Source organism: Loxodonta africana, chromosome 2 (assembly GCF_030014295.1).
Source record: "Loxodonta africana isolate mLoxAfr1 chromosome 2, mLoxAfr1.hap2, whole genome shotgun sequence".
NCBI classification, from domain to species: Eukaryota; Metazoa; Chordata; class Mammalia; order Proboscidea; family Elephantidae; genus Loxodonta; species Loxodonta africana.
In genome coordinates this window covers 133,044,723-133,063,136 of record NC_087343.1, presented here as the reverse complement: position 1 = coordinate 133,063,136, position 18,414 = coordinate 133,044,723, and the positions used below count along the sequence as shown (strand labels likewise).

Here is an 18,414-nt window from a genome sequence, read left to right as displayed (position 1 = left end):
ATACATATGATGGAGTATTAGTCACAAAAAGAAACATGCTTCAACACAGATGAACCTTGAAAACATTATGCCGAGTGAAAAAGTTAGTTATAGAAGGACAAATATCACATGGTCCCACTTTTACGAAATATGTAGAATAGGCAATGTATCAAGACCAAAGCTTATTAGTGGTTACTAAGGGCAAATGGAAGGGAGGGGGGAAGGGGGACTCACTGCTTAGAGGACACTGATCTTTTGTTAAGGGTACTGGAAAAATGTGGAACTGAATAATGGTAACAGTTAAACAATATGATAAACATAATTAATGTCATTGGACTGTACATGCAGAAAATCTTGAAATGGCAAATACTGTTACATACACATTTACCACAATTAAAAAAAAAGGTTATGTCCTTTGACTCAGCCATTTAGTTTCCTAAGAAAAGTTCCTAGCACAATCTAATTCCAAATTCAAAAAACAAAACAAAAAACTTCATGTGCAAAGATGCACTTCACAGTGCTATTTATATTTTCCTAGAAAGTTGATAACAATCTTAAATATCCATCATCAGATGAATTTGAGTTAAATTTTGGTATGTCCAGTTAACGGAATATTTTATATTAGTGGAAATGCTTCTTAGAAAGAGCTTCGATAACGTCAGAAATGTGTATATGTTAGTATTAAGATTTTAAATATTGAAAACAACATTCAAAAGCATATCTACCAGATGATCTCTCGACTATGTCTTCCAAAATATATATATTAAAAAAGGTAAGAAAGAAGTAAACCAACATATTAAGTGGCTGTTGCAATAGTGGGATTATAGGTAATTTTTTCTTTTACTTTTTGTTTTTTCCCCTCAAATATTCTAAAATAGCCATATATTCCTTTCATAATCTGAAAATAAAAAGCATACTGAGGATGTGGAGGACTGAAGGAACAATGCAAGCCAAATATTTTTTCCCCCTCTTTGCACACACCAGTCTAATAATAGCTAAGTCAAAAGCCAAAATATAATCAGATAGGATTTATAGGAGATTTTTTAAAATCATCAACAAAGTCAATTTCTAGAACTACATTTTCCATATTGTCTACACCAAACTTAATTTAAAAGTTACATATTCCTGACTGGAAAACTACACTACTCAAATTTAAACAGGTATCAAGGCCATATCACTCTGTTCCACGAATTTATTCAACATTCAGCAAGTATGTATGGTGCACTTACATTGTGCCAGGCGCTGCGAAGCCAACAGTGAACAAAACAGATGGAATTTGTGCACTTAAGCTCACAGAATAGTGGGGCTGGAAGCAATGGTTTGTATACATCAACCCAGCTGCAGCTGAACCAATTACACCTGCCAAAATCAGATGATATAACTACAAAGAAATTCCTGTGGTTCCATCCTTTAATAAAACTTTGTCACGATGTCACATTTCACTCCTCTTTCTAAACAGCACTTTCTGAAGTGTAAGGGAACTTTTGAGCAGTAGATAGAAATCCAGAATACCTGGAGTAGGTGAGAACACCAAGGGCTGTGAAAGCCCAACTAGCCAGGGTTCAAACTCAAACCCCACCACTTGTCAGGTATGTTGCCTTGCACAGGTGAATCTCTTTCAAAGTCTCCCTTATTCAAATATATCTAATGATACTGAACTTACTTTGAATTTTGTTTTGAGGATTAAAGAAGATCATGGCCTGGTAAGTAAGCTTACTCAACACAGTGTAAATCAATCATTTCTTTTACTCATAAAATATACCAAAAAAAAAAACAAACTGTTGCTGTTGACTCAACTCCAACTGATAGCAATCCTATAGGACAGAGTTGCACTGCCCCATAGGGTTTCCAAGGCTGTAAATCTTTACAGAAGCAGACTGCCACATCTTTCTCTGGAGGAGAGACGTGGATTCAAACCACCGACCTTTTGGTTAGCAGTCAAGCGCTTCAACCACTGTGCCACCAGGTCTCCTAAATATACATGTTTACATATAAAACAACCAAGAATCAAGTAAGGACAAAGATGTAAAAGTCAATACAGTGAGGGGTCAGGAGAAAATGGGAATGATTACTAATGGGCATGAGTTTCTTTTCGGGTGATGAAAATGGTTGCCCAACTACGAATACACTATTGAACTGTACACTTTAAATAGGTGAATTGCATGGTATAGGAATTATATCTCAATAAAGCTATTAAAGAAAAAAAAAAGTCAGTGAAATACTTTAAACAATATACCCAGGTGGGCCAACAGCAACTCTTTGCAACCCATGTGACCATCTCCACAACAGGAAATATATCTTCAGTTCAAAGTCACCTTAGCAGTATGGCTCTTTCAAGACTTCCTTACCAACTACTTTTTTATAGGGAAAGGGTGAACAAGCAGACAGGACAAATCCACACATACAGATATTACAAAACAACTTCTTATATCTTTAACTATACTGAAGTCCTAAGAAAAGCTTAGTTTTAAATGTTTTGTATTCTGTATTCACATACAAGAATAAGTTTAGCCACAATATCAGCCAACCAAAAGGGGTAACAAAATGCTTTTACACTGAATTTTAAAACTTGTTGCTTTAGTACTTAATACCCAATGTCACCACCAAAATATACACAAATGACACAAAAGGACAAAGGTTTGGTCCAAAAACATTAAGCTGAAACTTGCCTAACTGCAGCTTATTTTTCACATTGACAAGAGGTAAAATAAATGGCTATGTTAGTGCTTTCCAGCAAAACACACAATCATTTATCATACCAAATTTGGGGCCCGTTACCTCAACAGGGAGATCCAAGAGTACAGCAAAACCCAAGAAAATAGCAAGGACAAGCTTTCCCTTGCTCCCTTCCTTTTTCTCTTCTTCATTCATTAAATCTTTATTGAGTGTCTACCCATACGCCTACGTGAAAACCAATCACCCATTTTTATTCTCTATATTTTTCTGTGAAGCTGGAAACATTAGTTTCATTAATCTTAAAAACAGAAAATACTTGATATGAGTTTTGCTGTTTATAACATATCCTTAAATCAATTTTATTTTTATTTAAAAAAAATTTATCACAGTACTTAGGACAAAGGTCATTAAGATGGTGCAACGATCCCACAAATATATGGATCTGATTTTCTATTTGGGTTGCTGTTTGCCTGTGAAAATGGGAAGCCCTTGTGCATTTTGGTACAGTGGTTCCTTGGAGCTACTCTGCCACCACTAGTGATTGGTCTCCCTAAACCATTCCATACTTTCATTGGCCACCCCTAGAACCAGAACTCACACTAGCTGGCCCAGGAAGGTAAGGGGGAAGTTCATGGCCAAGATACAGAGTGGTACTAACTTCAGTCCCTCCAGTTCCTCAAAACCTCTGTGGAGTTCATGTTGAGGATCAAAGCTTGGCCCTTTTTCTAATCAGAGCAATGATTAAATAACCGATGCTCACTTGCCAAACTCTCATACTGGGGCCGATTCATGTCCATTTAACATAGTACTGATGGGGAGCACACTTCCTTCACCACCTTCAAGTTCCCCATTACTGAGCAGTTGTCATCACTGACTTGGGGAGTACTGAAATGCAGAAGTGAAAGTGGTCATCTTACTATTCTTGTGAGTCAAGGCTGAATATATAAAATCACTGGGAATTATTTCAATCAATAGAAATATTTCAATTAGTTAAATACTGTACCAACTCCATGCTCAGTTACTGAAAACACAAAGTAAGCCTGGACTAATATTTAAGCTTTTCTCAAATGAGTCAGAAGTTGAAAAGAAATGTTCGTGTTAAGTAATAAGATGGTAAGTAAATGCTACAGAATAGGAATAGCCATCCCACACTTCAGTTCCATTGTCATTAATGCTGAATCTTTTGCTTTGAAATGAATTAGCTTGAAAGCCCCTATATTGCATGTTTAAACACTGCTCTTCCGTACTTAGGAGATAAAGGAAAAGTAGAAGAATTTAGGAATATCTCTGGTGGTTTTAAAAGAAAACCATTTACTTCTCCAGTAATTATCCTTAAATATTCATTCCCAAGACCACTTTTCTTTCCTTGGAAAATACATAGAACATCAGGTGAAGGAGCTCATATAAACAAGCATTTATTTTTCCTCTAACACATCTGGTGTTAGGTCTTCTCTTTAAAACTACATTCACTGTTGCAGGTTGGCTTTGTATGCTCTGAATGATTTTCTGAGTACCATCTTCTATTGGCTACGCTATTATTTTTTCTTAATGCTCCAGGTTGGTGAACTATTTCAAAGTAATTCAGTGGAGGCCACACAGAAATAAAACTATGTATCTGGCTCACTTGAGAAACCTATAGTAAGGTCCACACTATTGTAATACATTAGAAGAGTGGTACCAATTAGTTGTTCATTCATCCCCTCAAATCCTCTGTGGAGTTCATGTTGAGGATCAAAGCTGGAGCCTTCTTCTCATTAGCACAGTGATTAAACAACTACCCTCACCTGCCACTCTACAGCACCTTGACAGACACTAGTTACCCTGTGAGGTAAGGAAGGTGGGTATCTCTCACCTGTTTTATATTTTAAACGAGACAATAATTCATCTGACTTTCTTCAAGGGAAAAGGTCAAGCAATTTGCAAAGGGCTAGGACATCTGCTTTCTCCCCGAGACACTATTCTTAACTTTGTTTGCACATTAGACTTACTTGGGGAGCTCTGAAAATACACCAACACCACGTCACCAAACCAGACCAATTAAATGCCTGGAGGTGATGGTTGGACATCAGCATGTTTTTTTAAAATTACTCACGTGATTCAAAGGCACTGGCATAGTTAAGAACCACTGTCTTATAATCTAAAATGACATCATTAGCAAATAACAGCTTTCCTTCTCTCAATTCCTTTTCTTCAGTGGCTTTGCTTAACCAGTAGGAGCATTGAGGGACATGACAGAGTGGTGGTAAATGAAGGACATAATGCTGAATGATGGACACAGCTAAACCAAGTATGTTCTTGGTTCTAGCAAAAAAAAAAAGCCCAAAAAGCAACAAGAGTCAACGAAAATCAGACAGAAAATGCATCCACAAAAGCTAAAAAACCAACTTCAACACATATGTGTTTACACACATGGCTGGATACACCATTTTTTTCATCCCCCCCCCCCAAAGGAGAAAATTTTGAAACAAATAACTATACATAGGCATATGTGTCCCAAATGTCAGGAATGAAATGCTAAGGAAATTCGTTGCAACATCTGCGAGTAATTTTGTACAATACATCATTGCTCCTATGTGTTCACCTTAAAGAAAGATCAGAGTAGAATAACCAAACATCCAAATGCGGTCAGAGTTTTTCTCTCCTATTAAGCATGATCTGAAACCCACTAATTTTTTCCAGAGGGTGCTTCACTCGTAACACTTTATTTCTGAGTACAATTTGGTTCTTAGGCAACCAGGACTTCGTGTATTGGCAGTAAAGACACCAAAGGGAAAGAATGTGACTAAAGGAAACCTTCTCTAATGAGGAACTGCAAGTATAAGAAACAATTAAGTGTTAAGTTGGGATTTCAAATTCCAGTCTTGTAGTTCCCCACCACCACCCAAAGGAATAGGAAAAGTATTCAATATTCCCCCCAAAAGACTGCAGATATGGACACTTGAATTTTCTAGTATCTTAAAAAAAAAACTAAAACAAACCAAAAACACATACATGGCCTTCACACACACAATACGCACACAACTGCGCTAACATATTTCGCTTTGTGAAAAATAGTACTCATCATCTAATGCCTGCAAAACACAAATACCAGGGAAGTGATTTTATTCAATTCAATCTAAAGGACATTAATCAAAGGCAACTGACAGTTTTATAAGTGGCTTGACTTGAAGCTCTTTGTTAGTGAAACTTCACACTACAAAACTATTGAGGTTTTCCCCTCCCTTTTGCCCCAAATCCGTCTCTTTTAGCTCTGCCAAATAACTGGCTCCAAACGTGTTTGTTCTGTGTCTCTCTTTGTTTTCCACAAAAGGAAAAAATTAATGGTTAAGTGGGTTTAATTTTTAAATTGGTACAAAAACTTTAAACACGCTGTACTGAGAAAAAATGCAAATGGAGCACTCTTGAAAATGGTTGCACGTTAAACACACATCTTATGACCCAAGCCTTTGCTAGAACGAATTCTTAAACTCTGTGGAGGTCAGAAGTTTAGTTTATTCAGCAAGAATAACTCTATTAACGGCTCCAGCTCCTTCTTGTCACCACAGTAAACATCCACACATTCCAAATCTTGGAGAATGTGAGGCAGTAAAGACAAGGTTGTGGCTGCCAAGGGCTCTGCTACTGTGCCTGAAAACCATCTAAAGCTACTGGCCTGCTGCATGACTCTACGGAGCACCTCCCCAGAGATGACAATGAGAGCATATAAAAGCAGGTACACATGACTCAGGAGATTGATTTTTCAGTAAACAGGGTGGAGCCCTTTGCAGTGAGGCTTTACATATATCACCGCCAAATAATAATAATGAATAATAATACTTCAAAGTTATTTAAGCACATGGCCAATCAAACCCGTGCCGTCAAGTCGATTCCAACTTATAGAGACCCTATAGGCCAGAGTAGAACTGCCCCATAGGGTTTCCAAGGAGTGCCTGGTGGATTCGAACTGCTGACTTTTTGGTCAGCAGCCATAGCTCTTAACCACTACACCACCAAGGTTTCCAGCACATGTCCGGAGTACCAGAATTCCCCATCAACCCATGTACTGCAATAGTTTTGAAACACAGATTTTTCGAAATAAGCCCATCTTTAACTGGAGGCTAGGGTTGAAAGTCAAAATTAAGCACACTTCTAAGCAAAGTAAAGTGAGAAATAATCCAAGCCTTACAGCTGTCCCAGAGAGTCTGTGGCTAATTTTACAACATCTACCACCCAGTGTGGTGACACTGCAGGAACTCAATCCTATCCCACACTTGAATAAATAAAATCAAGACAAGCAATAAACTGACGGGCGCTAAGTCATGACTAAGAAATGGTAGGACAGTGCTCCACTCTAACAAGTCAATCATCCAAGTACAAGAAAATCTTACTTTCAAGTTTATTGAAGATTAACCCTATTCTTTCCAAAGCCTTTCCTTTTCCTGGAAATATGCACATCAACTAATGAACTGTGACCTTATTTAGGACTTAGCTCTTTTTCTATATTTTCTCACCAAGATACCAGTCTGAAACCCTTATCTACCTCTCAGATGTAGGGAAGACAACCAGGCACAACTCAAAGAGGGGTAATGAAGAGAGGCTGTTGCCCACACTGGGCCTTGCACTGCAGGGTGTCTGTACAGGGAAACAAAATGGGAAAAATTGAATTCCACCTCCTCTTCCTTCAGTTCCTCCCAATTTGGTTTCATGGTATTATTTCAAATGGCTTCCCATAAAGGAACCCTGGTGGCACAGTGGTTAAGAGCTATGGCTGCTAACCAAAAAGATCAGCAGTTTGAATCCACCAGCCACTCCTTGGAAACCCTATAGGGTGGTTCTACTCTGTCCTATAGGGTCACTATGAGTCAACAGTGGCTCAACAGCAATGATTTTTGTTTTCTTTCTTTTTTTTAATCCCCCAGAATATCTGAAGACCCAAATTAAAAAACAAAAATACCAAGGGGGGGGGCGGGGATAAAAAAAAAATTCTAAAGCCAAAAGCAAATTTAACTCTCCCTTCCACCTGAGCAAAAAAGAGGGCTCACCATGTCTGCTGCTTTCATTCCCTTCCTGTGCTTCCTTCCTGTAGAATACAGTCCTTTTGTTCTTTACTATCTAAGAATTTTTTAGTTACAAATATAGTATACAAACAAGCATATTGAATGTAATAGGTGGAATTAAAAGATTTGAATATGAATTTTTGGTTTTCTATCTTGAAATAGCTTGAGCTGTTCTCTGCCTTCTAACAATAATAGTTGCACCTGTCACCTAATTTTCATTCATTTTTTAAATAATTTTTATTGTGCTTTAAGTGAAAGTTTACAAACCAACTCAGTGTAATTTTCATTCTTTTTTATTCTCTCCTTTCATTCCCCAATTTCTCACATCCTTAACTACTTTCTCTCAACTACCACGTCCCCCAAACGCCCTCCAGGCACTTAGCATCTCCTATCCGCCAAGCCTCTTTTGCATATTTGTATCTTCTCCCTTTTATTTTCAATCCTCAATTTTTTTCCCCTTGATACAGAGGAAACTGAACAATGACTTCAAGTCTCAGATCCTTTTTATCATTTTCATCCTTGTCCTCACTCCTCTCCCAGTCGCATCTCTAGGGTTGGTGTCACCCAGTGTGGTCACCCTCCCCTTCCTCATGGATCTCTTTCCATACCAGACCATACACAATCCTCAGTAATGTTTTTTTGTACTGATGTTACTTGCGAATCATAATTCCCACGTAGCACTCCTTCTTTTCCTTTAATTACTACTTCACTCTCAAAAGGAATTATTGATATAGGTTCACAAATACTAACTACCACAATATTGTAGCTAAAGCCCCAGAAAATTAGATGAAATCAGTGACTATAAAAACATCAGCGGCAACAAAAACAACAGTGCATGAAGATGAGACCATGTCAATTGTGTAATAAATGACGGCTCTGACCAGAGCACATGAGAAGTTTCAAAGAGTAAATTAGCATAGAGTTTTAGCCTTGTAGGTATACTGATACATGTAAGCTGGACTTATGAAAAATGTTTTTGTTGTTATAACTAACTTCAAGGATAATTTCAGAGACAGTCATTTTGGTGTCACCTGCCCCCTCTGACAGTGTCACCCGGTACAGCCTGTACCCCCATGCTCCCCTGGTGACACCACTGTCCTCTCCCAAAATAACTATGATATTCTGGATTGTCATTTCCTTTACCTTGGAGACCAATCTAGCTTTAAGGGGGAAAAAATCTTTCCTCCGTGTCCTTCATTTTACTCTGTTCCCCTGGTGGACCCTGGCGTACCCTCTTCCTTATCTTTTCTACTGTCCTAGTTCCCCACGTAGCAGCACAGCTCTTTTTTTGGTCTGTAGTTTTCAATCACTCTTGGCCTCTGTTAATGACACTGGCCACTGAAACACATCGTACCTGATGATCATGTGCTATGACATGTGGCCAACCATGGTTTGGATCCACCATCAGTGTGGCATATGCTCTGATTTATTTTCCAACAGGAATGATAAATTAAACCTAACTCATTTCTCTCGCCCCTTGTTTCCCACGTGACTAATGGACTGCATTTGCCAGGTGGCTGGCTGAGTAAACGGGCAGGGAAGGGGCTGTGTTTCTACCACACCTTTCAGGGGAAAGAGTAACCCTCAGCCTGCTTCTCCCCATCCTTCATCATAGCACTTAAAGTGGGGAACCTCTTTCAGGGACACCTGATTCAGCCTGAATCTAAAAACAGCTATGAACAAGAGGCCAAACACAGTTTTTGTTCCAACAAAATCCACTTTTCTTTTCTCTCTGAATACCACAAAACAACTCCCCTCAAAGGTACACATAAATACAAGAAGGGTGAGGAAGGCATGGGGAAATAGATAAAAATAAATTGTATTTACCTTCTTCTGTTTCATGCCACACGATCCCTTCCAAATTCACACTGGTCCCAGGTTCACAGGGCCCAAGACACTCTGGCTCTGTCACTACTCCGACTTCACACGTATTGACACCCACAGAACGAGTCCGAACCAAAAGCTGTTCAACCGGTGCTGCAATATTGGATGAAGATGGGGAAAAGTAGGAGGGCAGAATCTGAGGCGTGAGACTGCTGGAAATCGGTGGTGGCGGCGCCGGCACTGTAAACAGGGGGTCAACCTGAAAAACAGACAGGCTTACTGCAGTGGTGCTGCATTCGATGGCTGCTTGTCAATGTCATCTGTTCACATCACTTCCAGAATATACCATCATTCCAAATTCCACTGGCAACTACAACTCATTTTGATTGTCTGAACAGTGCCAAAATGTAAAGTAGAATAGAAACGTGGAGTTTTACTTTTTCATGCCAAACAAAATAAACATTCCAGCTCTAGCTTCCTGAATTACAGGCAGGCCTTCAAAGAAGTCTTCTAAATTCACCAATGGCAACCTTTAGCCCAAAGAGACTTGAATGGAAATATGCCTTTGCAAAATTAAAAGGATTTCCCACTAGTGATGAAATCTTATTTTTAAAATTGTAACACATTTGCCAAAGTAAAAACTCCAATAAATGCCACATACATCTTACTGGACATTTAAGCACGAGAGATGGACTAAAATTGTATTCCAAGTGTTTTATAAACCATAATGAATTAAATCACTACTAATATATATTAAGTTACTCTGCTGAATATACAAAATACATAAACTCGATTACACACAGTGAATCACGTAACCTGGATATTATTAGCATGTATTAAGCAGTAACTCCTAATTAAATGCTCTATTGCAAAGTTTGGAAACCCTGGTGGTGTAGTGGTTATGAGCTACAACTGCTAACCAGAAGGTTGGCAGTTCAAATCCACTAGGCGCTCCTTGGAAACCCTATGGGGCAGTTCTACCCTGTCCTATAGGGTCGCTATGAGTCAGAATCGACTCAACAGCAATGGGTATGGGTTTATTGCAAAGTTTAGCAGAATTACTACTGGAAGAGAAATGTGTGTGCCCAGCACCAACAGAACTTGGTTTCTCCAATGCACAGGCCCCTTTAGTGGCCCAACTTTTAAAGATCCCTAAAGAGTCTGACCAAGGCTTAGCAGCTTTCTAAGCCTAGGAAACAGAAATGACAACCAAAGACCAGATCTTGTGATGCAATGATGTCTCCTTTGTACCCCCCTAATTTTTTTTTAAGGGGAGGGGGGTGGGGACCCTCAGGACAGCAGCAAAGGAGTTCTTCACCACAAAAATGGTGGGAGTCTGGCCATAATGAAATCTAAGGCTATACATGTACTAAAATACACAGATCACCAACCAATCTATTCATTCATTTGGCCTACTGTGAGGGCTGTTAATAACTGCCACTGAATAGCTTTGACCCGGCTGAAGGCTTATCAATTGTGAAAAAGCCAAATGCAAAGCATGTCTGCATCAGGACTCCAGATTACCTAGGCCCTCATGTTGCAGATAGACACGGCCTACATAAAAAGGACGACGTCCTGTGAGAAGGGCACACAGAAAGTCATTCTGGTAAAACATCATCTTGTCAGTTGTCTACATATTCCTAGTTAACCTTTGTAGGAAATCAACACTTCGCTACAAACATACAGCCTTAGTCATTTTGTTTTGTTTTTAAAGTGTATTTTAAGAGAAGTCATATGAGGAAGTGTACTCTACTCCTAGTTAAACAGCTGAAGCAGTCATCTGTGACAGCTCCTTGTTCATATGACTGTAGAAACTATTTCTACAGTTTGCATTTCACTAAAATGATAAACTGACGTTCACTTGCCTGAGTAATCCAAGATGCAACAGAACAGCCCTTCACCGATCTGCATGTTAAAGAAACTTAATTTCCTGCTCACAAAGCTGCCATAAAACTTCCTTTGCTCCATGCCTTTTATTGTTCTGCATTCTTGATCACATGGCCCAAGAAAGAAAAGCATTTAACAGCTCCAAATCCCAGATATGGTGATTTGTGCTTTCGTGTAAATGCCCCTTAATGTGGATCAAAGTTCACACTGATAGTTACTATTTTAAAACTGAGCTGACAAAAGGAGAATGAGGTTCTGAGGAAGGAAATTTAAAGGGGGGAAATCCAATGCTACCTCACAGTCTTTATCGCAATTAAAAGATGGTGAGAGATTAGAATCTTTTTCCAAAATTAAAGATGACTAAGGTAACATCAACCAGCTACTCTGCCCTTTTTTAGTTTTTTTTTTTTGCATGTTTCCAAACAACTTCTGTATCTGTAGAGTTAGTTGCAAACTGACTGCACTTTGATGTTACACACATAAACTGAAAATTTTCAGTATTCTGAAAATATTCTTTACATCACCTAATCGACAACAGATATTAATACCAAGAGAACGAGTATAGCTTCAATTGGATAAACAAGACAAGGGAATAGAATAAAATAAAAGAAGGAAAGAGGCCTAGCACCAGTTCTCTGATTTTGGAAATGAGCACAAAATGGGGCAAAGCATGCAGCAGAAGTCACTAAGATTTGGGCCCCAACTCTGTCCCTAACTAGCTTAGGACATCGAGAGAGCCATTTAACCTCTCAGAGGCCCATTTTCCTCAATTGGGAAATATATTCTTTGGCCTTCCAATATTGACGATAAATACCATCACAACAGGATTTCTAGAATAAATCCCTATTGTAATATAACTTTGTGAGTATATAGATATACATACACCTATATATTTGTGGGCACTCTGGTGGCACAGTGGTTAAGAGCTCAGGCTGCTAACCAAAAGCTCGGCAGTTCGAATCCACCAGCCACTCCTTGGAAACACTATGGGGCAGTTCTACTCTGTCCTATAGGGTTGCTATGAGTCAGAGAATTGACTCGACGGCAATGGGTTTGGATTTTTGGTTTACATATTAAGGGAATAATTAAGTGATTCCAAAGATCAAATATCTAAAGAATCGTGATGGCCTGAGGGAGGACCAGTAAGTACATTATCTGTGTTTATTTCCATGAACACAATCCAAATGTGTTTAGGTGATGATTATTTATAAAACCTTAGCAGGACCTTGGAGCTCTGTTCTCACATACTTTAAAATAAGGCTAAGATTCAGAGTTTGACTATAAATACTAACTTAATTGTACACAGACCTCCCGCAATGTAAAAATAGGCTCAAACTCTGAAACTTGATTGGTAATATATGGTTTTAAATGTTCAAATCTTTGACTTACACAAATCAATTTCTCTCTTAGTTTTTCCATTGCACTGGCTTCCTCATGAGAGCTCAGAACTGCCATTCCCACAGGCAAGTGGATCAGCACTCCTAACTGCTCCTTTGAACCTAAGCCAGGGATGAGGGGAGAAAAAGGAACCCTTCCCTCGCTGTGGGATTTCAGGATTCAGGATAGGGACTCAAGTCCAAAGCCCACCTGTGTGGTCTACTGCAGCCCCCTCTTTCCCAGAGGTCATCAAGTGGAAAGGGGGCTGGGGGTAAGTATGCTACTTTTGAAAACACTCCAATTTTTGACCATCATTAAAAAAAAAAATACGGAGTAGTCTGAATGACCGTTAGCTCTTAAAATAATAACTGGAGCAAGTGCTGTGCTGCGTACATACCCCTTGTGGCACCAACTGACAGTGCTGAGCTGCAGCCGCCTTCCCTTCAGCCTGACGGTGAGCTGCCTAGCAGAGGCAGTGAAGTTCAAGCCTCCTGCTTTTCTGGAGGCAGTCACAGAATATTTTAGCTAGAAGGACATTTGGCCTAACCTACTCATTCTAGAAAAAAAGGAGGTCCATTTTTGTGCAAAGGCAATAAGCTATCTGGTGGCAGCCCAGGTGAGCATAAAACAGTAGCATCCTATATGCGGAAAATGTACAGGAATTCAACACCAGAAGACAGAAAATGATGGGAGGGAAATAACTGAAACTGTGTGGCCAATTCTTCCTTGCTAGATAATGCCCCCAGTGGGAGATGTTCCCGCAAAAAAACATTTCCATTCTTCTGTGCATCTCATGATGTCTAACACAAAACCACATATACCAATGCAAGATTTTAAAGGATTTTCAATAGCTATTTGCCTTATACAAAAGATCAGTTCCACTGTACCCTGATTTCTCTGGTCACTGGTCCATACACTAAGCCATAATTTCTGCAAACCAATGAAGCTCATTAAGGCAGAGGGTGGGCAACAATTTCCACAAGGTCTTCCCGGGAGGAGGCAGCATACCAAGTACAGAACCTCTAATTGTTAGCACACAGGTATGGGTTCAAATCCTGGCCCGTCGGCACTTGCTGCGAGGGCCTAGAGCAAGTTACTTGGCTTCTTTAAGGTTCAGTGTCTGGACCTGGGAAATGGGAATAATAATGGGAATTATGAATACCTTCCTGTAACATCTATCTGGAATAAAAATGTAATAATAATGACAACTAGGAATAACTCCCTGGGAACAAAACTCCCTGGGAAGACTATTAATAATCATTACTCCCAGGTGGCTGCTGTGAGATATAATTCATGCACAGTAAATGCTCAGCACAGTGCTTAGCTCAGTAAACACAGACTTAAAAAAAAAAAAAAAAAAAGTCCTTGGTCTGATATTACAGCTCCCTAACCCTACACACCACCTTACAAATCTCCTTTTTATATCCTACTATACTTAACATAAATCTATAATCCCCTTCAAATGCATGGTTAACTGCAGTTAAAGTATGTTAAAAGTATAAGTAAAAGGGCTTAAACCTTAGAAGCTCAGCCTGGGGAAATAGTGCTTCTTTCATCCACTGACATCTGGCAGTAGTCAACCCACTTAATCCACCCCCATCTTACAGCAATCTCCATGAAGGTCCTGATTAGCCCAGTATTGCTGCACAATCTCATCCCACTAATCTTTTGTTGCACCTTTGTCTTGTATTGCTCTCCCAAAAGTCTCCTCCTACTCACCTAAACTCTATCACACATCCACCCAGTAAACAATTATTGCACACCTGCTGTGTGCTGCACACAGTACAACCTACTAGCCGAGCAAGAGTGTGAAAAAGCCGACCAGTCCCTACCCTCAGGGACTCACTGCTTAGTGGGCAACACCGTGGCACTCATCAACTAATCACGGAAATACAGCAAAATTGGAACTGTGAGAACAGCATTCATATGGCTGTCCACGGAGGCACAAGAGAAAAAAAGGGCAGGGGGAGGGGGGAAAGGAGGGATGCATGAGAATGGGGAAGGGATCAGTCTTTGGAGCTGGAGTCTAAGCTCTACCATAAGCTGCATAACCTTAGGCAAATCGCCGGATTTCTCTGGGACTCAGTGCCTAGATCTGTAAAATGGAAATAACACCTGGCGAAAGTGACCATATGAGATCATGCAAATAACCATAGAACAGGGCCTCGTACAGTTACAACAAATAATAGCTACCCCACTGTCAATATTAGAAACCCTCGTGGCGTAGTGGTTAAGAGCTATGGCTGCTAACGAAAAGGTCAGCAGTTTGAATCTACCAGGCGCTCCTTGGAAGCTCTACGGGGTGCTTCTACTCTGTCCTACAGGGTGGCTATGAGTCGGAATCAACTCAACAGCAGTGGGTTTATTGTCAACATTATTATCATTATTACAAATATATTTGAGACCTAAACTAAAATAAAATTGATAGACGGTTCAGTCCTGTAGGGACAAAAGCTAGGATTCACTACATTCAAAGACAATTCAAGAGGCAATTATGAATACCTTTTGCAGGAGGGGGAAAAACCCCTAATATAGTTTTAAAGAGATATTCCTCATTTACAAATAGGTGGGGGATTATTAGTCTAATAATACTGATAACTGGAATAAAAGATCAGAACTGAGAACTGACTGGTTTTAGCAATGTTCCCTTGTCAAAGCTCTTTTCCTGTCATCTTGATGGGACACTGATGTAACCCATTAGAGCCCAAAAGAGGAAAGCAGGAAAGCAGCCATCTCCAATGGAAAAAAAAGACCCATAAGTCTAACAGCTGGTGGTGGCAGCCTGTCAAACCGAGGAAAGTTAATGTCAAGAACAGACGCAGGGCAGTCTCTCACTGTTATTTTTGCATGATTATTCCCAGGTGTTGGTGCACGCCGAGCAGTAGCCTGGCTATTTATCACACCAGAGCGCCCAAGAGTATGGGAGTGGGGAAGCAGGGAGGATGGAGGGAGGCGGGGAAGAAAAGGTTATTTACACAGAGATAGCAGCGGCACTTAGGGTGTGTAATCAGAGGGCTGGAGGAAAAAAAAAAAATCTGCAGAGAGATTCTGGCAATATTTTCTCTGTTCACCTTATTTCAAGGGCTTCCTGAGTGCTGATTAATAAGGAAGGCTCCAAAGCTGGAGTGCTGTTTGTGGCAGCTTCTCATCACTCGAGCATCTGACTGTGTCAGTCGGTGATGGTTTTCAGTACCAGGAAACTGACAGCCAATGAGGGAGGCTCGCCAGGGCAGGACTGGTGGGTACTCCTGAGAGCACTCCTGTTCCACCCCACCCCAACAAAGAGCCACTCGGGTGGCTCTGCTGCATGAAACAGCTAGTACTGCCAGGCAGGAGGAGAAAGGGAGAATCCAGGGCTGAAGACAAGCCAGCCTTCCCCATGAACACATTCCCTCCCACGTTCCCGTGTCATGTCTAAATGCTGACAGGGGAGCTTGCCCCAGGTTTCTTCCATCTGTTGCCACGAATCTCCATACTTATCCTACTATTAACCCCTCAATCCTAGGATCCTCTGAACACCAACAATCTGAGTGGGAATGGTGTCTTAGTTTGCTCAGAGTCATTATTTTTACATTCTATGAGCACGCAGGGGCACTATTACTTAACGCTCACGTTTTCTCCATATCCTGGTATTTGGCTGTTTTATGAGATTGCCCACAGTCACCTTTTTAATTTAAAAAAGCATTAGACAGAGACTGCACACCAGTATAGGGGAAATCACAGCTCTTTAAAGGTGACCATGGCCGCAGTCTCTTACTTTGCATTTCCACCACCCTTGTTGCCTGACATCATAGCTTCATTAACAAAACCAAGGAAGCTTAAAAAAACTGCTTCCGTGAGCACTGATTTTTTCTTCAAAATTAACTGTCAAGGGTGAATTTCCATCTGTGACAGACAGACCTGAAACAACTGTATTTTGGTCATTTCTTAATCTGTGTCTCCTAAATGTGGTTGAGACTTTTCCTCTCAGAACCATGATCTAAATAATGTATACTTTACAGCCTGCTGTGGGAATAACATGAGCAAATTCTTACTAAGGGTCTCCTGTGTACCAGACACCGTACATATTCCAACCCTTTCATTCTCACAGTATCCTCATTTAACTGAGGCAGAAGCTGAAGATCTCAGAGGATGGCAACTTCTCCAAGGAGTTGAAATTCAAGGCCAGCCCTCTCTGATTTCAAAGCCCATAGGTATTCTCTTAAAAATAGTAACAACAGCAGCAGCTACTATTTTGCACAATGTAGAAGAGATTTACTGAGTACTTTATGTGCAAGCTCCACAGCAAGATTGTGAAGGGAGGTATTTTACAGATGAAGAAACGGAAACGTGGGACACTAACTTAAAAGACCACTTAAGATTGGTGGCCGAGCCAGAACTTGAATCTACAATGCTCTACCATCAAAAGCAAACCCTATCTAAATGTTAAAATAGAACAAGAGATGGAAAGAAACCTTTCTCCAAAGGTATTTTCTGACCCTTTTCTGTATGTTGGAAGCCACATATCTAAATCACCTTATTTTGTACATAGGTTGGAATAGGGCATCTCGGTACTTTCAAGCAAATACTGCAATTCCTTCAGAGACCTCATTTAAAAACCTCAGAAACCAAACCTCAGGTTTTATTTTGTGGTTGTCACTGCTGTTTTAAATCATCCAATCCTAAAGTCTACAACTAGGCACACTGACTGGGAATTATTATATCACCATTTCCATTTTTTCATCCCAGGTATGAAAACCACTCCAAAAACCAAAGCCAAACTCATCGTGACCCTCTAGGATAGAGTAGAACTGCCCCCACAGGGTATTCAAGGAGCAGCTGGTAGATTCGAACTGCCAACCTTTTGGTTAGCAGCTGAGCTCTTAACCACTCCACCACCAGGGCTCACACTGCCCTAAATAAAAAGCAAGCAAAGACATCTTAAAAAGTGCTGCTATAGGTTTAGTAGCTTGACCGGGTAAGACTCTGCCTGGGGATGCACCAGGGCTCTTGCCCCAAGTCCAACAGAGCCAAGACAGGTGCTGCCATTCCCAGCCAGGATCCCAGCCACGTTAAAACCACAGGCAGAATGCCAACCCTGAGTCTCTAAGGCGCTGCAGGGGGAGGTGTTCATTGACCATTAGCTTATCACCCTAGAAATGGCCAAATATGCAGACCCCAAAGCAGAGGCACACATGGGCCAACCACATGTGTAATGCATGCCAGAAACAACGGTGACTATTTTTAACTTTATCCTCTAGCAAAACAGAAGGTATTGCACATATAAAGACAGAGTAATTAAACCACTCTATTCAGTGTCTTAAAAAAATGTTTTTGTTTTGAATCTAAGCCAAATTCTCCCCTAGCAGACCCTCAATTGTGTAGCGTTCCATAGTCAAGTGACGCCGCTGGAGGTGGAAGAGGGGCCTCGGGACTCCAGCCCTGAGGACTCTCTCCACCACACCACATCGGTTGTCATACACTTAGCTTCATTTGTGTTCTTTGAAAAAAAAACCAGTCCTACTGCTGAAACACAGATACTTAAGCTGTTTTAAAAGTGCCGCTGACATCTTTCACTGCTCTGAGAGCTGGCTGTGCTTTAAATAGTAGCAGTAAATGATCAGTGTTTTCATATCTTACCCATAAGTGTTCTCTG

At 40.3% G+C, this 18,414-nt stretch overlaps 1 protein-coding gene across 4 annotated transcripts in view; it reads right to left on the bottom strand.

Annotated features, from left to right (window-relative positions):
* The window catches only part of ZNF608 (zinc finger protein 608), a 115,440-nt gene that overhangs the window by 56,836 nt on the left and 40,190 nt on the right, over positions 1 to 18,414 (bottom strand). For all 4 annotated transcript variants that reach the window (XM_010590331.3, XM_010590341.3, XM_003404472.4 and 1 more), the window contains one exon: positions 9,519 to 9,774. In XM_010590331.3, coding sequence (XP_010588633.1) covers positions 9,519 to 9,774 — 256 coding nt within the window. The remainder of the gene's footprint in view (positions 1 to 9,518; positions 9,775 to 18,414) is intronic.